This window comes from Gracilinanus agilis, chromosome 2, assembly GCF_016433145.1.
Source record: "Gracilinanus agilis isolate LMUSP501 chromosome 2, AgileGrace, whole genome shotgun sequence".
In the NCBI taxonomy this organism is placed as follows: domain Eukaryota; kingdom Metazoa; phylum Chordata; class Mammalia; order Didelphimorphia; family Didelphidae; genus Gracilinanus; species Gracilinanus agilis.
Genome location: NC_058131.1, coordinates 576,593,240 through 576,614,879, shown reverse-complemented (window position 1 = coordinate 576,614,879; position 21,640 = coordinate 576,593,240). Strand labels below are relative to the sequence as shown.

Genomic DNA, 21,640 nt, shown 5'->3' with positions numbered 1-21,640 from the left:
CAGAAATGTCGGAGGAAGAACTTCTGGGATGGCACAACCTTGTCAGTATTTAGAAAATGTCTCCTAGAACAGACAAGTGACTCAGTACATAAAGAGCCAGGACTGGAGACTGGTGGTCCCAGGTTCAAATCTGGCCCCAGATACTTCCTACCTGTATGACTCTCACTTAACCCCCATTGCCTAGCTCTTACCATTTTTCTGCCTTAGAACCAATACATAGTATTGATTCTATAATAGAAGGTAGGTTTTTTTAGGGAAAGAAAAGAAAATGTCTCCAAATTATTTTTTGACAGAATTTTGCTTCCTGGGACTAAAACATAGAAATGTGCATCATTTCAGTATTTAAGAGCCTCACCTTGCTTTTATTTTATTTTCTCTCATTTTATTTAAATTGGTTATCAGGTAGCATATCACCCATTTCTTAAAGGAATGCAAAGCACCTATAGTGATTAATTCTGTGAAAGGACAGTAGTCATCAGTCTTCTTTGGTTGTTTGTTTTTTTATGTTCTCTTCTTCTCTGCTTACTTCTAGCCCTAGTTTCAGATCTGAATCAAATTATTTTTGTAACATGTAAGCCATAGATCTGGGAATTAGGACATTAAGTTTACACCATCTGTTTTTCATTATTTAAAAAAAGTGAATATCATAGTTTGTCTTTTCAAGTGAGTAGGGGAATGGAATGAGAAAGAGCGAAAGCATTTGGAACTCAAGATTTTAAAAGAGAAGACTGTTCAAAATAAATAAATCATACATTTCAAGTATATGCCTTTTTATTATTATATTATTATGTATTATATTAATATTATTTATATTTTCATATTTTATATTTCAGATATATTATATCATATAGGCAATATTATTTTATATATAATTATGTGTGTATATTTATACATATGTGTATGAATTATATATGTATATGTATAAAATGTATATAAATTCATATATGCATAAATTTTTATTTATAAAATAAATTATACCTATTTATACATATGCATATGCATATATATGCAATCAGGGTTAAGTGACTTGCCCAGGACCACACAGCTAGGAAGTGTCTGAGGCCAGATTTGAACCTAGGACCTCCTGTCTCTAGTCCTGGTTCTAAATCCACTGAGCCACCAAGCTGCCCCCTCAAATATATTTCTTGAGAAAGAAAACAAGCTAAAAAGAGGTCATTCAAAACTTTTTACAGTGATTTTGAAAAGCAAACCAATCTATTTTCTTTTATATTAAAAGCAAAGAATCAGTAGTACTGCTGTTGTGTGTTTTCATGTTTGATTGATATGATTTTTTTTAGCAATTTGTTATTGACTTAAGAATTGATGTGGTTTATAAATTCTTTAGAAATCAAGTGTTCACAGTGGCCTGCCTATACATCGTTTATCTAGATAATGGTCCATGTGATTGATGCAAGTGAAGTAGAAGAATGAGAAAACAAATGCTTATACATTAGTTGCATGTTGACTCCTTTATTAGAATATAAGCTACTTGAGAACAGGAGTGATTTCATTTTTGTCTTTTCTGCAGTGCCAGATGTAGTAGCTTGCATATATTTAGCACTTACTAAATAGGCTTTCTGATCCATTGGAGATTTCCCCATCCAAGAGAAATATTGAAATATTCTGGTTGATTAAATACTCTAGGGTAGAGAGATTTAGCAGAGATATATTATACCTGAATAACCAATTTTCCAAGAATTAGAATACAAAAAAAATTCTTATAACAGAAAAACTGTAAAACTTAATTTTACCCTGCCTTTATGACTCAGAATATTTCAGGATTTTATGTTGCTCAAGGATATTTATGAACACATTTATCACTGTCTTGTACTGCATAAATTTTCTGTTTATTTGCTTTCTGTAGTTATTTGGAAAAGGTAATAAGGAGTAGTAAAATAATCACCAGACTTAGATTTGGGAGAATGGGGGCCAAATCATAGGTGTAACAGATCAATTCTGTGTGACCCTGTTTTGTTATCTGTGAAATAAAATCATTGTTGTTGCTGTTTATTCTGTTTCAGTCACGTCTGTCTCTTCATGGCCTGTTTGGGGTTTTCTTACCAAAGATACTGAAGTGGTTTGCTATTTTCTTTTTCCAGTTCCTTTTATTAATGAGGAAACTGAGGCAGAGTTGTCTAGGGTCATACAGCCAGGAGGTGCCTGAGACTGGATTTGAACTCAGGAAGATGCATCTTCTTGACTCCAGGAGTCTTTCTGCTCAAAATGAAATTAGCCATTTTTGTGAAAAATATACATGATCATTATTATTGTTAAAGAAATGTTTACTGTTATCTTCTTTAACTGTAATTCTTAAGGTCTTATCCCATTTCTTAATTACTACTTTTTCTCTCTGGTGTTGCTTTTTAAACTTGCCTTCCCTAAAAGAGCATCTCAGACAAAAGGTGTGCTATCTTTTTTGTGGTGTGCATGTATACTATTTTTTGGTGGGGGGGGGGGACTTCTTTTGTAACCTACACAGCCACGTCTTAGACCCTGGGCAATATTCTCCTTTTACAATTCAAGGCTTCTTCTCTCTCTTCAATATAGAGTTTTCAGTAAAGCTGTAAGCTTAACAAATAAGCGGTGGTTCAGCATCTAGCATAGGTAGGTGCCTAATAAATTGAGTATGCAAAGGCAATACCAATGGAAGACATGGAGACTGTGGTACTATAGGCTTTCTTTCTCCCTATGCCTAAGTTATTATTTAATGGGAAAAAATTATTCAATTCATATATCATATTTTCTAATAGCAAATTTCAAAAATGGCAAAAGCTCAGAAAATGAATGAACAGAAAAATGATGAAATCTTTTTTTTTTGTCATCCTAAAGTTATCTCAAATAATATCAGATTTACAGTTTTTTTGTGTGTAAAGTTTTCACCAGTGGCTGTATCCTGCTATTATGGGACCCATTTAAAAATGATTTTGAGATAATTTTAAATCTTTGCCCTACCCGCAGCCTAATCATGTAGTAGTTGACTTTTACCTACATAGTTGTATTTGTCCAAAGGTGATTTTAACTTCCAGGATATAGAAGTCCCTGTAATAAAGACCAGCCATTATAAGAGGTTTCTTCTGTATTTAATCTCACCGGTGCATATTTTCCAGACACTGCTATTGAACATAATTTAGGATCCAGATGGTGAGGGAGCTGCTGAAGTAATTTATGGCTTCAAATGCTTTTTTGTAGTTTTAAAAAATCCCTTTGCAGTTCTTTCCTAATCTCAGTCCTGGCAGTGCAACTCAGACTTGTTTTGTTTTGCTTTTTAAGCCTGCCCCATGCTGGTCACCATTTAGGCTCTTATTGCAAATTTAACCACGTACAACATTAGATTTTCACCAGGTCGTTTCAGTGGACTTTTTTGGCCTCGCTCCATCCATGCCTTTATTATTGGTGGTTTCCTTTTTCTTGGAAACTGAGTCATTGCCATAGAGATCCCCAAGCTCTATGAGTTTTAGAGGAAATCCTGAGCAGAAATTATTTGGGATGAACATTTTTAAACCTTTGAAATTTGCTTCTTCTTGTATGCTTCCTTTTTATTGACTTGATTTCTTATCATTGCTTTTCTGGATATTGTCCTCTTCTTTAAAAACATGTTTTACAAAGAGAAGCAAGATGGTGGATTAGAGAGAAGGAATCCCTAAGTAATCCCAACTTCTCCTTCAAACAATGTTAAATAACACCTCAAAATGAGTTCTAGAGTAACAGAGCCAACAGAGGGCTGGGATGAGGCAATTTTCCAGCTCAAGATAACTTGGAAAAATATGTATTTCACCAAATGAATCTCAATATAAATGCCTCTTTAAGCTTCCTATACCAAGGTTTATGTCCTCCATATATAAAATCAGGTTGCATTCTAGACCATAAGTGATAAGTAAGAAGGGAGATAAAGAAAAGATAGAATTTTGAGCAGGAGTCAATCAATCAGTAAGCATTCATTAAACATTCACTCTGTCTCAGGCACTATTGTAGGTTCTGGAAGAATAAAGCAGTCCCTACTCTCAAAGAGCCTTGTTGTTATTATTCAGCCCTTTTAGTCAGAGCAGCTCTTTGTGAGTCCTTTTTGGGTTTTTCTTGGCAAAGAATCTGGAGTGGCTTGCCGTTTCTCTCTCCAACTGATTTTACAGGGGAAGAAACTGAGGCAAACAGTTCCATGACATGCCCAGAGTCACATAGCTAGGAAGTGTCTGAGGCAAAATTTGAGCTCAGATAAATCTTCCTGATTCTAAAACTGGTATGCTATCCACTGTGACAACTAACTTTATATTCTAACAATAACGTAAGGAACCATAGAGGTCATCTAGTTTAATTCTCCTCAGAAACTGAAGTCCAGAGAAACTGTCCATTTTGCCCCAATTCGTTTTTGATTAGTGGCAGATCTGGAGCTAAAAGCCAAGCATTCTCATTCTTCTCCAAGTATTACTATAATAAATAAACAACAAGCTTAGGTCTGAGATCAATGACCATTCCATTCATCTTTTATCTTTTTTGTTCACATTGGCCTCACTTACTTTTGCACATTTTCTTGTGAACTTTAAATCAACAATTTTTTCCTCTTAAAAAATTTAATTTTGTTTAAAAGTACTCCAGTCTACATAAACTATGCTTGAAGCATGCCATATGATAAAGTAGGGATTGGAATCACTGTAATTTGCATTCATTAGGTTACAGAGCTATATCCCAGCTGTGTCATTTCCCAAATATTTACAGATTAGCCAGCTTGAGATACAACAACACTGTCTCATTTGCGTTTTTGAATCTCTTCTGGTCTCTTTATTGTCCTATTGCCTCTCATTCTGAAATGAAGGGACCACCTACTGACTGCTCAAACTAAGCCAAAATGTTTCCCTGCTGTAGATAGAGTTTAACTTTGAACCTTCTGAAAATCATCACATGAGAGAGTTGAAGGCTATGAAACCTTTAAGAGTTTTTATGTATTTTTCTACTGCATGAGTTCTAGTAGGGCACATATAGATTCCTCTAGCCTTTTGTCAGTTCGTGTCTTGGCTTTGCCATGCAAATATTGTCATATTTATCATCGAGACCTAAAAGTGTTGGTGGTAAAGTACTCAATGTCTGCAAAGGATAAATTGGAATCAAGACCAAGGAGTCTGCTTTCATTGAGAAAGAAATGGGAAAATAGGTTAAGCAGGAATAGAAGCGAACATCATAGGTCTAGAAAGAGCTGTCACAAGTCTTAGGACATCATCAAGGATACAAAAAGCATAGAAATAGATACATACATACAGAGATACATGGATGGATAGATAGACAGACAGATAGATAGATAGATAGATAGTAGATGGATTGATAGATGGATAAATAGATAGGTGATAGCTGGATAGATAAATGATATATTGATAGAAAGATAGATAAATGGATAGATAAATGATAAATGGATAGGTAGATGGATAGACAGATAGATGATAAATAGATGGATACACAGATGGATGGATAGATAGATAGATAAACTATTTATGAAATGTTTATTATGTACCAGGTATTATATACCAGTTTATTATGTACATAATACAAATATTATGTATTTGAAGATTCAAATATACACAAAAGCAATCCCTGCCCTGAAGGAACTATCAGTCTAAAGGGGAAAGACAACTCATAAAGGAGGGTGGAAACAGGAAGGATGATTTGATGCTTGTCATGGACACCTAAAGTGGAAGCCAGTTCCATGAAGAATTAGGTGAAAGTTGACCTATCACTACCCTCCATTTATTCCTGCCCATGTCCACCAGCACTGTAAAATAAGCTTAGCAGTGTAGGGGCAATGTACTGGTACAGGCCAGTATCTTGGTACATGCCAACCCAGAATGAGCTACCATATGGACGGGTCTGGGCTCCCTAGGCACTTGGTGGCATGTTTCTCACAGAGCATTTTATTTATTTTGCTACATTCTTGTCTCCTATTGGCAACAATCTGGAAGTGAATTTATACCTTATTAATGCCATTAATAGCAGCTAGGTGGCTCAGCAGATAGAGTGCTGGTTTTAAATTAAGGACAACATGTCTCTTCCTGAGTTCAAATCCAGCCTCAGATACTTCCTAGCTATGTGATCCTGAGCTAGTCACTTAATTCTGTTCACCTCAGTTTCTTATATGTAAAATGAGCTCAAAAAGGATTTGGCCAGCTGCTTTAGCAGCTTTGTCAAGAAAACCCCAAATGGAACAACAAAGACTGAGACACAACTGAAAAATGACTGAGCAACAACAGTGGGTTTAATGGGCAGCTAGGTGGTGCAGTGGGTAGAGTCCCAGGCCTAGAGTCAGGAAAACTCAACTTCATAAGTTCAAATCTGACCTCAGACACTTTTGTTATTTGTTTTGAAGATTAAAAATTGGTTCACTGTAAGAGGTTAAAGGACTTATCCAAGCTTTACAGATAGTAAATAATAGCAGTAGAACTTGAACCCAAGCTCTTTAGACTCCAAAACTTTCAATAGTATCATGCCAAGTGAACCAAGTGTCTGAGTACATTCACCTCTTTGTATGTCTTATTTGTTGGCCTCCAAATGAGCCATGGATTCTTGCTTGCTTGGGTGGACTCTTTAAGTGTATTCTACCTCCCATCCCTGTACCAACCTCATTCTTGACCCTCATTGCTGCTTCCAGCATCTCACACCCATCCAGGCAACATCATACCTCCCTGTAATGGACCAATACCCAGACCCCAGTTTTGCAGATTTCACCTTCATGAGCCTCAAACAATCAATCTGTTCAGTGGAAACTCAGAGAAGATGGTGGGCTGGTTTTATGATCCAGACTCTCCATATCATCTTGCTAAAAATCTTTATGGGCACACTTTTCAGGGTAGTGGTAAAATGAGGCTTTGAACCAATTGGAGGACTCTGTCATATTCTCCACTTGAATCTCTCTTGGCTTATTCCAGCATCCTTAGTAATCGCTTCTAATGCAATACATGCCCTTGAACCAGTTGTTCTACCATATAGTGCTTTTAACTCCTTTCCTGCTTATAGCAGGAAGACCCCTCTTTCAGAAGCTCTAAAGATGTGGTCTCTTTTTCTCCAGTAACTATAAAAAGTCTCTTTTTGCTCTCGCTAGTGTAAATAATAATTATGCCCCATCATAATTTTGTTGCTCATTCTGGGTTTAAATACTGGCTATATACAGTATTCTAACAGACAGTCTGGTGGATTTTTCCTTCAAGGGGTGGCTGCAAGAGAGACAGCACAGGCTCTGAAAACGCTGGCCCAGGCAGCTCGAGGAGTAGCAGCGTCCACCAATGATCCTGTGGCAGCCCATGCTATGTTGGATTCAGCCCGAGATGTGATGGAGGGCTCAGCCATGCTCATTCAAGAGGCTAAGCAGGCTCTGATCGCCCCTGGAGATGCAGAAAGTCAACAGAGACTAGCTCAGGTGGGCCCGAAGGGTAGGATTTATGGATTACCATATACGGGGAAAACTTGGGAGTCTTTTACTTGGTATACTTGGTTCTGACTTGATTAAATTTATCTGTTACTCTCCCTACCCAGTAAGCACCTTAACTACAGGCTAAATTTCCAGACATCTATTAAGTTCTGTGAGCCATTTGTGATATATACTATCTCACTTAGTTCACCTTTACCATGCGGGCTGGACATTGATGTGCAAAAGCAACTTAAAGCATTTATATACCAAAAAGCAAGGTTCAATAATGCATGCTCTGGCCCCGCAGAGCCTTATGATGTCCACCTTCAGAGAAAGAATTGATAAATAGAAACAAACAAGAAATAGTTTTATATATATGTATATCTGTTGGTCAAATGGTGCCTTCTCAAGTGTGGGGGAAAAAAAGGGAGGGAGACACCTGGGACTTTTAGAGTAACAAATTTTTTTTTAAAATTTTAATGCCTTAAAAGACAAATACCATCAAACATAGGAATCATATTTTTTTAAACAATGAATGTATACATTAATTTAAAAAGCTGTTTTAAAGGGGTATCTAAGCGGCTTGGTAGATTGAGAATCTGGTCTAGAGATGGGAAGGTCATGAGTTCAAATGTGGCCTTGGACACTTCCTAGCTATGTGGCTCTGGGCAAATAATTTAACCCCTATTGCCTCATCCTTACTACTTTTGTGCCTTAGAACCAATATACAGTATTGCTACAGAAGGTAAGGGTTTAAAAAGAATGTCATTTTAAAAGTTATTCCTCTTTAGGGACCTAGAATTTTACTTCGCCTGTTTTTAGAGCCAGCTAGAAAAGTTTAGTTTGCCCCTGTCCCCCCAAAAAAGTCATGTGAAAAGGCCTAACATTCTCTGAAATATTGGCTAAAAAACTTGAGGCCTCAGAATTTAACCTACCATACTAACCTCATGGCCCTTGGCAATTTAACCACTCTGTATTCTTGGCATAAAACTAAGAGCTAAAAGGAATACTAGAGCCAATAAGCCTGACCCCCATTCATTTTACTGATGAGGAAAAGAAGCTTAAGCAGGTTAAGTGACTTGCCCACATTCACACAGGCATTAAAATTCAGTCAGATGGCTATGACCCCAGGTACTCTCACCCCAAAGCCAATATTCTTTCTTTTCTTTCTTTCTTTTTTTTTAAACTATTCCTTTCTGTCTTAGATTAATTCAGTTCCAAGGCAGAAGAGTGATAAAGACTAGGCAATGAGTGGGTTGAGTGAGTTGCCCAAAGTCACACAGCTAGAAAGTATCTGAGGCAAGATTTGAACCTAGCACCTCCTGCCTCCACACCTGGCTCTTAATCACCCTAGTCACCCCCAGTATTCTTTCTTTAGAGACTATGCTGCTCCCTAAGACTATAAGTTACAACAGAGATACTTACCTGAACTGGTAGGATAAGATTCTTCCTCTGGGAGTTCTTTATACCAGTGAAATCACAAGCCCATTCCTTAACCTCGACCCCAACAGATACTTTATCCTTTTTGTTCTTGGTGACTTTATCCAGGCTGGGATACTGAGAAAAACTGATCTGGACCTGCTACTTTGTCCTCAATTCATTCAGGTGAACTGAGGCTAACAAATGAAATCAATCAGTCTGTCCACATTAACCCCAGAGTCTGGGATATAGCAGGAAGATGAAGAGATATCTATGGGATGAAAAATGCCAGTTCTTTCTTTCCCTCAGATTCTATTCTCTTTATTTATTCATTCATTTTTTCAGACTAATTCTCCACATTTCACCCAAGCTCAACATAAAGGGCCTCTCACAGACCCATTCTCCACTGGCGCAGAGGTTTTGCCCTGCTCTTTTTCTAACTCTCATCTGCTCTCCTTTTCTTAAACAACCTTGTGTCCTGCGCCCCGAGGGCTCACCACATTAAGTGAAATCTAGCCATCTAGGTCAGAATCCCCAGGCTTGAGAATCCAATAGCTTCCACCTCTCCAGGAGCTGGGTATCAAGCATGCACCGCCATGCCCAACTTCCACTCTGTTTAAGAGGAATGAAGAGTGACTGCCCATAGCAAACAGCTGAAGCAACAAACGAGATCTCTGCTGGTGCAAAATAACCCATCCCCAATGCTGACTCTAAAGGGATCGCTCTATTGCAAATACTAATAATATGGAAATAGGTTTTGAACAATGATACACATAAAACCCCAGTGGAATTGCTCTTCGGCTCTGGGAGTGGGAAGGGAGAAGGGGGGGAAGAACATGAATCATGTAAACATGGGGAAAATTCTAAATTAATTAATTAAATAAGTGAATAAGTTTTAAAAATAAATAAATAACCCATCCCCAAATGACTATGAAATTACTCAAGAGGGTTAGTCACTCCCCTAGGCAGAGTAAAAATCCAGGACCTTGTTTCAAAGGACTTTTCAGAATTAGAGAACTCAGAACCAGTTTTTACCCCATGATCTCAGCAAAGTTCATAAGATAAAGGTGATTCCTTTTTTTGGGGGGGAAGGGGAGGAAACACAGTTTGAGGTAGTTGTAGCTTCTGAGCTAGAGCTGTTGGAATCAAAAAATCCCTCCACTTGTTCAAGGACTTCTATTTGTGTGAATTTTATCACTAGGTTAGCCCCACTGCTGCAATCGGAGTTACCCGTGGGTCACGTAGCTTTGGGCTCTGAACCTTTGCTGAGAAAAAGGACTTTAATAGTTTCTCTTTTTTAAAACTGGAGCTGTGATTTCATTGACTTAGGAAGTTCCCAGTATTTTTTTTTCTAAAATCTTTACCTTCCCTTTTAGAATCTATAGTATTTGTCAGTTCCAAGGCAGAAGAGCAGTAAGGACTTGGTAAAGGGGTGTTAAATGATTTACTTAGAGCCACACAGCAAGGAAGTGTCTTGAGGTTGGATATGAACCCAGGATCTCCCATCTCTATGTCTGGCTCTCCATCCACTGAGCCTCCAACTGCTCTCCTGTCTGGTAACGCACTTTTACCACTTCATATCAAACTTTCTTTACAATAAAATTTTTAAAAAGAGAATCTTGTGGGAGAGTTTCTCGAGTCACATTTCCAATATGTATTAGATCTAGGTCTTTTCAGAGGCCAGCTCTCTATCCAGTTCAACACTATGCCATTTCAGGTAGATCCTGGCAATTTCTATGTTTTATACCTTTTGGAGAGGTAGATACTACAGGCTCACTAGGGTTGAAATGTCCATTCCATTCTGTTTTATTTAATCAGCACAGAATTTGAGTGCAAGAGGCATTTAATGTAGTTAAAGTAAGATTCAAGAAACCTTTTTATTATTCTGTTTTTCCTTCTAAGGTGGCCAAAGCTGTCTCCCACTCACTGAACAACTGTGTGAATTGCCTCCCAGGGCAAAAGGATGTGGATGTAGCCTTGAAGAGCATTGGAGAGTCCAGCAAGAAACTGCTTGTTGATTCGGTGAGAAGATTCATTTTATTGTGGAAGAAGCTTAAGTATTTGGAATCTTTTTCCATGTAATATGTGGAGTTTTTTTTCTCCTAAGACAGCCACTGCTAGAAACTGTACTTAGCATATTTCTCTTTTGTTTAAGCAAACTTCTATTTCCTCTCATCACTTGCATTTCCTAAATATACCTTTTCCAATATGCCCGTGACTCATTTTCCCTTACTCCCTTTCAATTAATCACTGTTTCTGTTGTTTATAACCTCAAAGCTGCAGTCTCTTTCACACAATCTCCTCTATTTGGGGCATAGGTAAACCAACCATGCCAATTCCTTCATCTCTCATTAATTTGACATTTTTGGAAGGATTTACCTTGAAGTAAAGCTCATTTAATTATTATTTTAAATGGACTAAACAAAAAAAAATTAAATAGATTATACAGAATCCTATGGTTTTTCCCCTTTTTAAATAATAATGGCCAATGTTTTAATTTGGTTTATCATCCTCCTAAATGCTAATATTTTCAGATATAATTCAGACATAAGATACATTATAAAATATGAGCAGAGGAAGTCATTTTGGAGGAATATGAACTTTGATCTCCTCTCTATTGGGAGTCCCTCTACTGTAAAGCTATTAGGAGGAAGAAAAAAGGCCCACTATACTTAAAGGTTATTGTCTCCCATTTTTTTTAAACCTCTACTTTCTCTCTTAAAATTAATACTAAGTATTGGTTCCAAGGGAGAAGAAAAATAAGAGCTAGGCAGTTGGGTTTAAGTGACTTGCCTGGAATCACACAGCTAGGAAATGTTTGAGGTCAAATTTAAACTCAGGATCTCCTGTCTCTTATAGCTCAGCCACTTTTATCCATCACCCACTCTAAGGAATGGAAAAGTTATTTTAACAGCAAAGGTCATGAATATAACAATAACAACTATTTTCAATTTCTCTAAACCTGGTAATTATTTTTTATTTTATGTTTATTTTACAAAGGTTAATTATTAATGGTTTAGAAGAGCAGACAACCTTGAATGTGGTAGTGTTTTCTTCCTACTTTTAGGGCTTGGGACTTAAAAACAACTAAGTCCATTATTAAAGCATCTTTCCATCTAAAATTTTAATCTCTTGGGTTCAGCACTTTATACTATTTTCCAGACATTAAATTTATTCTTGGTTTCAAGATAAGTGTTAACTACAAAGGACAGTTTAACTTAAGGTGGGATCACAAAGAGACTTTGTACTTCATAGTCTTAATTTTATAATTATGTACATCATAACACACACACAGGATGATAGTCACATCGCCCTCCCTATTTTCTTACTGTAGCTACCACCAAGTACCAAGCCTTTCCAGGAAGCCCAGAGTGAACTGAACCAAGCTGCAGCCGACCTGAACCAGTCCGCAGGGGAAGTGGTCCATGCCACCCGGGGACAGAGCGGAGAATTAGCAGCTGCCTCTGGGAAATTCAGTGATGACTTTGATGAATTCCTCGATGCTGGCATTGAAATGGCTGGCCAAGCTCAGGTAGATGGCAGTAGTGGTAATGGTGATGCTGTGATGCTTGGTCCCTACTTCCTATATGACTTCTGCTGAACTTCTGGGACTTCATTTTCCTTAATTGATAAAGATAAACTTCAGGGAGTCTGGGGGTATATTTCTGTCCCACATCCTTCTTAGGAAGATCCACAGTCCATGATGAACTCATTAGAATGATGCTCTCTGAAAGGGGTACCAACTTGGATCTCTGCCAGGGAAAGAAGTCTTTCCAAGCTCCAAAGAATGAATTTTTCTTGTCATGTCCTTCGGCAATTCTCCTCCTTACTTATGCCTTTTAGGGGCAGGAACACTGTACACATTTAGAAGAGATTAGAGTAGCAAATTAGAATTTAATATAGCATTTAATCATGCCAGTTGGCACATTGAAAGCCATCCTTTTGAAACCTAGTATCAAACAGTTAAATTTTCCCTCCTACAAATAAAATAGATGAACCCCTTTTTAGAATGAGAGAATAGGGCAGGCTTTGTGTCACCGTTTTCTAAATTCCGATGATCTTCCTAAGAGAGATCAAGGTTTTTTTTTCTTGCCCTCTTATCTACAAAAGGTGTTGTTGGGTTTTTTGGTGTGTTTTTGTTTTTAATTTTCAGAAGCCAGGCCAGGTGAGAAATGTGTCCTTTTACTGTGTAGAAGCTGCCAGAATGTAATCAGCCCTGAGAATAGAGACAATGTGGGTCATTTGTGCCAGGCTGAGATGTACAAACTGCCTGACAACCCAGGCATTGTTAAGCAAGTTGCTAGAATTGTTTGTGGGATGTGCGTCTGTATGCACGCGCTTGGGAACACAGCTCCTGTCAGACATTCAGCCGCTTCGGGACACATTCCTTTCCAGAGAACTCTTTTGCAGCATCCCTCTGGAGAAGGAGAGCCACTGGTCAGTGTCCCAGGGAGGCAGGCCTCTGGAGGCAGGGTCTTCTTAATCACAAGATCCATACAGATAATTTACTTTTATTTCACAATGTTCCCTGTGCCCCTGTGAGACCCAGGGATCACATGCAGACTGTAGTTAGTTTGGTTCCTTTTGACTTTCCAGACTAAAGAGGACCAGATCCAAGTGATAGGGAACCTCAAGAATATCTCCATGGCATCCAGTAAGCTGTTGTTAGCTGCTAAATCTCTCTCCGTCGATCCAGGGGCCCCTAATGCAAAAAATCTCTTAGCAGCAGCTGCAAGGTAAGAGGGGGGGGAAGAGGGGTCATATTGTATCACTGTGACGATTCTTTTCTCTCAGAATGTCCTTTTTTTTTTAATCCTCACCTTCTGTCTTAAAATCAATACCATGTCTTGGTTCCAAGGCAGAAGAGCGGTAAGGGTTCAGTAATGTGGGTTTAAGTGACTTGTCCAGGACCACAGAGCTAGGAAGTATCCAAGGCCAGATTTGAACCCAAGATCTCACTCTCAATCCACTGAGCCACCTAGTTGTCCCCTCTCATAACAATCTTTAAATGCTTTGTCTAGATTATTGTTCCTACATATGCTATGTGTTTTTCTTGTAAGTAATAGAAATGAACACTTAGATTTCTGGGAGTTTATAAAAGTGGATTGTTTATATATTTTTATTATTTTAAATGAACATGTACCCTGCATTTTAGTAGGCATTTAATAATGATTTGTTATATTGAATTTAAAGTTATAGTTTTCTTCCTTTTTTTCTCCTTTTAATCCTAATAACTCGCATGTCTATAATGATTAAAAGTTTGTGAAGTGCCTTGCTAACAACAACCCTGAGGGATAGGTGGTGCAGATATTGTTTTGCTTGAAATATATTTGTCCATTTTACAGGTGGTAAAGAAGCTTAGATGCCAAGTACTTAGACGAATTCCCATGTTCACATATCTAGTAGGTGTCAGGGGTGGAATTTGAACCCATATCCCTCAATTCTAAATCCGCACAATCTTTACTAAATTCTAAACTCCAATGATTTTGTTGTCTCAGTTTAAATTAATTTTCTGACCAGTTGGTCTTTTGACAACTGTTTCTTCCTCCTTTTTTAAGCTCTTAGTTAGATTCCATATTTACTATTGTATTTGTCATTATTTCTTCCACCCAGAATATTGGTTTTTCTTTTGTTTTGTTTTGTTTTTTTGCTTATAAAGCTGCTCTAGGGTTTTTCCTTCTGCTTGGGGGCTATCAGGTCTTCTTATGATTTTAACCAAAATTCTTTTTCTTCTATTTCTAGAATGTTCTTCAGTCTATCTTAGAATTGGAGTTATGAGAGAATAGAAAAATATGTTAAGATCTTTCAAACTGTTTTTTGTTTGTTTTTATTCTGAACTTAACAAACATCAAATAAAGCAAGCATTTCTGTATACATAGTTGAAAGGTATTTCTCAATTAATGAACACTCAATTTGTCTCTAGTTCTTTGCTATCATGAAAAGAGCGACTATAAATATTTTTGTGCCTATAGGTCCTTTTCTTCTTTCATTGATCTCTTTGAGATATAGACCTAGTAGTGGTATTGTTGGTTCAAAGGTTATACACAATTTATTTTCTTTTTGCTTTTTTTAATTCAAAAAAAATTTAAACTCTTACCTTCCATCTTAGAATCATCACTATATGTTGGTTACAAAGCAGAAGAGCAGTAAGGGGTAGGCAATAAGAGTTGAGTGACTTGCCCAGGGTCTAGGAAGTATTTGAGGTCAGATTTGAACTCAGGACCAACTATTTCTAGGTATGGCTCTCAATCCTCTGAGCCATCTAGCTGTCCCATGCATAATTTATTTTCTAGAATTTACTTTCCAAAATAGACTAATTTAAAATTCCACCAATAACCCGTTAGTATTTCTCTTTTTCTTCATGTACTCCAACATTTGTCTGTTTCTTTTTCTGTTATCTTTACCAATCTGATAGCATGAGGTAGAACCTAAAAACTGATTTACTTTTCTCCAATTATTAGTAATTTGGAACATTTTTTCATAGGCTTGTTCATAACTAGGATTTCTTCTTTTGAAAACTGCTGGCTCATATCCTTTGCTTAGTCTATCTTTTGGAGAATGACTCTTGTTCTTACAAATTGATATCAGTTTCTTATATAACTTGAATATGAAACCTTTATCAGAGAAACATGCTAGTTAAATATTTCCATTTTAATTTTAACTACAGTAGTTTTAATTATGCAAACAAGTTTTGATTTTATGTAATCAAAATTGTTAATTTTATCTCTTGTGGTCTTTATTAATCCCCTTTTTGGTCATAGTTCTTCCCCTATCCATAATTGTGCTCCTTTTCTTAATTAATTTGCAAAAAGTATGGACTCTTTCTATTCAGAGATCTATTGTCTTCCTAGTCAGCTTTTTAACAGCTGTTACTGATTCTTTATTCTTCTTCCACCTCCCTAACTTGCCAAGACTCTTTTGATAAAAATCTTCCCAGGTATCTCTCCTCAGATGCCTTTCATTATTTTACATTTTTTAAATGACCTCAAAATTACAGTGACTTGAAAGTTTCCATTCTGGAACATGCCGTTCATTGCCTTAGATCATGAGAAGGAAAATCTAGCAAAACAGAACTAGTTTTCAGAGCTGAGATATCCTAGGGGAAGGTCAAAATTGGCCTTTTAAAGTTCCAAGTATCAAATAAAAGAATTGCTCCAAATGAATATCATCGGTACTCATGACATTCACACTTTAAATCTTTACTTAGAAAATTGAAAAAAAGTTGAAGATAAAAGTTTCCTACTTAAAAAATTAAAACAAATCTTTCCTGGACATAATAGATTATCCAAAGTTTTCCGTCATTCAAAGTGATCATGGAAGCCAGGGTAGTTGAAAACTATCCTATTGCATTGCTTTCTATTAGCTCATCTAGGAATCATTAGATCATAGATTTAAAACAAGAAAAAAACCTTTAGGGGCCATCTAGTCCAACTCCCTCATTCTACAGTCAAGGAAATGAATCCCAGAAAGGTTAAATAACCAGTATCATACAGAGTTCCATGATGCAAATATAACTATCCTCCTTTTACAAATGAGGAAACTGAAGCTTTTTTTTAAAATTAAATTATTTATTTAGAATATTTTGCCATGGTTACATGGTTCATGTTCTTTCCCTCCCTCTTCATTCCCCCCCCTCCTGGAGCTGATGAGCAATTCCACTGGGTTATACATGTATCATTATTCAAAACTATTTCCATGTTATTAATTTTAATAAATATTAATAATAAATAAAAATAAACAAAATAATAAATTTATAATAGAATAAAAATAAATAAAATAGTAAATAAAGATGAAATTTGTAATAGAATGACCTTTTAAAGTCAAAATTCCCATAAATATCCCCATCAAACCATGTGATCAGTCATATGAAACTGAAGATTTTTTAAGCAATGTAGTACAGTGGGAAGAGTGGTAAAACTTGGACTGCTGAATTTGGAGTCAACAGGACCTGAGTTCAAATCCTAACCCTACCATTTACTAGCTATATGATAGAAAAATCACTTACTAGCTCTTGACTTTAGTTGCCTCATTGATAAAAAAGAAGGAATAATAGTAAATGACTTGTAAGGTACCTTCTGACTCAAAATCTATTCTTCCATGGCTTCTGCATGCCAAAAATTAAACATTTAAGAATGATCCAATTAAAGTCACTCTATGATAAAGAGAAACTATTGTGAGCAGATCAAGCCAACTTCTCCCCACGGACCCAGCATCTTTTGTTGAGCATTTTTCTCCAAATTTTTGGTGCAAGGTGGAAATTCTGGAGTCAAAGAGGAAGTAGTGGGTCTTTCTGGTACTGATTAGATCTCAGAAAGGTTACTGTTAATTTTGGCTAAGAAACTCTACAAGAAAGGATGAGCATGGCCAATAGAGGGGCCAGATATCATCAAGCTTCAGCATCCTAGTAATCGTTCCTCTTTCTGTTAAGTATGAGAATGCCATCAATCTCCATCCAGGGAGGCCCACAGAAGTCATGTTGTCCAGAGGTGTCAAACACACAGCCCACAGCACTCTAGTGAAGCCTGAAACAGATTAAAATGTAATTGGACAATATTTAGCAAAATAATGAAAAAATAATAGAACATAGTCAATATGTAGCCTTCAGGGATTCTTATGGATTAGGGGCCCATTTCTAATTGGGTTTGATGCCTCTGCTTTAGCTCAAGACCTTTATTCAAAAGATGAGGAAACTGGACCTTGCAAAGAGATGAAGCAACTTGTCCAAGGCCACAAATGCTACCCAGAATCTTCCCACTATGCCCTTCTGCTAAGTATTAAATCAAGGTTAGAGTTAATCAATAATCTACTAAACCATTCATTTGGATTACTTTTATTTATTCAAACCCTTACCTTCTGTCTTAGAATTGAGACTAAGTATCAGTTCCAAGACACAAAAACAGCAAGGACTAGGCGATGAGGGTTAAGTAACTTTTCCAGGGTCACACAACAATCTGAGGCCATATTTGAACCTAGGCCTTGAGCCGCTAACCTGCCCTTGAATTACTTTTTACAACACAGTTTTGATATTTGTTCTAAACTTGGTAACTATTAGAAAATATTTGCATATAGAAATAAGGGGAAGGGGTGTATTATGCACAAAACTGCAAAGTCTTATACTATTTTAAGTGCATATTGACTTTTAAAAAATGATAAAAATAATCTGTTTCTATATCCTCTTTTGAACTTTTTTCTTCTATATCTTTTCTCCTTATCATTGCATAGTTATTGTCAGTATGACTGTTCTGATTGTCCTTTATTCTCATTTATATTTCTTCATAGCCTTCATATTTGTCATTATGTCTTCTATTACATACATAGGCTACAATTTTAATATTCTCACCACCTTTGGATTAGGAATTTAGCCATTTTTTGTGCCCTGGATGCCTCTGGCTATCTGGTGAAGAATATAGACTCATTCTCACAATAAATTTTTTTAACCCTTACTTTCTGTCAATATAAATATATAATATATATAAATACATAATGCAAATTCTAAGACAGAAGAGCAGCAAGGGCTAGACAATTGGGGTTAAATGTCTGAAGTCAAAATTGAACCCAGGTCCTTCTGACCCAGGCCTGGCACTCTCTCCATTGTGCTACCTAGCTGCCCCACAGTAATGTTTTAGAGTGTATAAAATAAAATTCATAGAATTACAAAAGAAGACAATTATACTGAAATATAAATATCAAATGTTAAAAAAAAAAGTTCACAGATCCTAGTTTTAGAATCCCTGTTTTAATCACATTACCAACCCCTCATTTTTTACAGATGAGGAAACCAAGAGGCCTAGAAAAATGACAATTTTTCTTTAAGTCATGAAATGGAAAATTCAAGCCTAGGTCCTTGATGCCCTGTTACCCGCCCTGATATCTCTCCGTTATTCATATGGCTGTCATATGACTGAACGGCAACGCCATTGTCACTTTTCAGGCCATGAACAAACCAGTTCAGTGTCTCGATCCTGGATTTCCTGCCCTCCCTTCTCCTCTACCCCCCATTTTCGAACTTGAGCCTGTTGTTCTTTGTTGAACCGTTCATTCCTTCTGTTCATGGGAAAGCCAGTTTTCTTCTCAATGAAAATGAAACATTTCTTTGTGGAATGGACCCTCATTTCTTCCTCAGGATGAAAAAAATAAATAAAAAGAAGGGGGGCGATGCCTAGGATATTTGAAAAACCCAGTCATCTTGTTTCCAGTGTCTACAATGACAGGGTTTTCACTTTCTGTTTTCATTTGTTTTCATTTCACATTGGGGACGTGGAAACTTACTTGTTTCCTTCAATTGTGCTGGTTCAGGATGTTGCCAATTCTCATGAGTCTGGTTGACTTGAGAACCATTTTCTCGGGTTTCCATCAACCCCTGTCTCGGGATGAGCAGCTGGGTTGGTGCTCTTTGATTGCATCCAGAGACTGAGAAACCAATTTTCAGTTGCAAGAAGAAGATGCTCTACCTCTCTTCTCCCCTCCCTGCTGCTGTTGCTGACACCGCAACCTTGCCAAGCCCCTGGCATGAAATATTCGACAACTTGAGAAGCAATTTACCCTTCTCCCCTTCCGAAGCTGCCCCAGATGCTGAGGCTGTACCGGGGATCATAGGACCCATTTCCACTTCTGTCCCAACCTTAGCATTGACTCTCTAGGAACCTGCAATTTAATTAACACCTGTCTCCCTCATTGCCACTTGTATTTTGCTTGTTGGTCCCTGCTGAGCCTGTTTGAGTTCCTCAGAGACTGTCAACCAAAGTTGGAACAGCAGTTCTCTCTGTATAAGAGAAGAGAAACAGGAATTGGGATGTTCAAGAAAAAATGGTCTTTTTTTTGCATTTGCCTTTGATCTTACTATTTCTTCCTCCTCAGTCCTAATTGCTCTCCTGCTTTGCTTCTTTTCATTTGAATAGTGGCCATTCTTTAGACTACAAATCAAATCCTATCTCCTTTAAAAAGATTTATTTGGCTTTTCCAGCCCACACTGACTTCTTTCTTGCCATCCCTGATCTCCTGGCAGCAGCTGATTGTTTTGACCACAGTGCCCCCCCCTCCCTTCCATAAATAGAAAATATATAATCTACCTACCTGTCTATCTACTTCTATTTGCTATCTGTGCATATTTATCTAACTATATCGATATATCTAGACAGTATTGATAGGCAGATAGATAGTGTATGGAGGGAATGAGACAAGGCTTCTTATATATTAGTATGTGTGTTATATAGATAGATTAATATGTGTATATGTAGATAGATAATATAGTATATAAATGTTTTTATAGATGTACATATATGGTCTGATATGTGTGTATAGAAAGACTATGTACATATGTACATATACATATTTATATATGTGTGTATATATGTATATACAGATAGACTAGCTGCAAGAGGAGGGAGGGAGAGAGGGGAGAGAGAGAGAGAGAGAGAGAGAGGAAGAAGGAAGAGGAGGAGGAAGAGGAGGGAAAAGGAGACAGAAGGAAGAGGAGAAGTAGAAGGGGAGAGGGAGACAGAAGAAGGAGAGGGGAGAGAGGAGGAGGAGGAGGAGAGAAAGGGAGACAGAAGAAGGAGTGGGAGAGAGAGGAGGAAGGAGAGGACGAAGAGAGGGAAAGAGAAGAAAGAAGGAGGAGGAGTAGAAGGGGAGAGGGAGACAGAAGAAGGAGGAGGAAGAGAGAGAGTCCTTATTTGTATTTTCATCTGTTTTTCTAACATTCCTATTTTCCTTTTTGTAGGTATATGTCACATCTCCCTAAATAGATTGTAATTCAATTCAGCCAATATTTATTCAGCACCCTCTATGGGTAAAGCTTGGTACATGGGGAGAGGTACTCAAGGATGAAGGTCTAAGTTTTATAAGTCTTAACTCCTATCCTATACCTTTTATTATACGTTGTAAATAATGAATATTACTTAAATATTTGTGAGTCAGTGAATCTCTTTATCTTCACTAGATTTTAAGTAATTCAAAGACAGGGGCAATCCCTTAACCATATACTCTCTCCCCCACCATGCTTTGCACATAGTCAGTGGTTATTGGTATTTGTTGCAGAGTTTTTCCTTGGGCTGTATCCCCTAAGAGACGCTGGTTTGGGTCATTTTAGTTCACTGAACACTGAACAATTTTAAAGGTTAGAAATCCCTTCGGTAATCTTTGAGGCTTGAGGCTCAGGTCTAGTTGTTTTTATCCTTGAATAGAGGAATGTCCCTAGTTTGGATTTTCATTATCGGTCACATTATCCCAGTGCCATATGGTAGCTGCCAACTCCAATATGTTTAACGTGTAATAATCGCTTATGTGTCCTCTGTAGAACTTTGCTATTCCTGAGTCAGATGCATACAACCTTTTACTATGGGCACTCTGACTTCTCTTATTTATTCACTCTCTAGACTCCAAAGTGAGTAAATAAGTGTGACTGATAACCTAATCAATGCTCCTCAGTGTCTGTTCACATTACCCAATGAATTCCTCTAGTAGAAGGTGTTACTCTGCCTGTTGAAGGCACAGGTACAAGCCCACACTTTTAGAATCTAATATTCTGAACTAGGTGACCTTGACATGGGCAAGAGCTGAAAACAAACCATATAAAAAGCAGACACATTGGGAAAAGCATGAACTAAGTAAAATAGTATTTGTTCCCAGCTGGGTGACCCTGGGCAAATCACTTAACCCCCATTGCCTAACTTTTACCACTCTTTGAAACAATACATAGTATTGAATCTAAGACGGAAGGTAAGGGTTTAAAAAAGAAAAGGAAAGGAAAGGAAAGGAAAGGAAAGGAAAGGAAAGGAAAGGAAAGAAGAGAAGAGAAGAGAAGAGAAGAGAAGAGAAGAGAAGAGAAGAGAAGAGAAG

At 37.3% G+C, this 21,640-nt stretch overlaps 1 protein-coding gene across 1 annotated transcript in view; it reads left to right on the top strand.

Annotated features, from left to right (window-relative positions):
- The window catches only part of TLN2 (talin 2), a 252,871-nt gene that overhangs the window by 92,914 nt on the left and 138,317 nt on the right, over positions 1-21,640 (top strand). The window contains exons 26-29 of the mRNA XM_044660127.1: positions 7,185-7,393; positions 10,706-10,825; positions 12,138-12,335; positions 13,400-13,539. Coding sequence (XP_044516062.1) covers positions 7,185-7,393; positions 10,706-10,825; positions 12,138-12,335; positions 13,400-13,539 — 667 coding nt within the window. The remainder of the gene's footprint in view (positions 1-7,184; positions 7,394-10,705; positions 10,826-12,137; positions 12,336-13,399; positions 13,540-21,640) is intronic.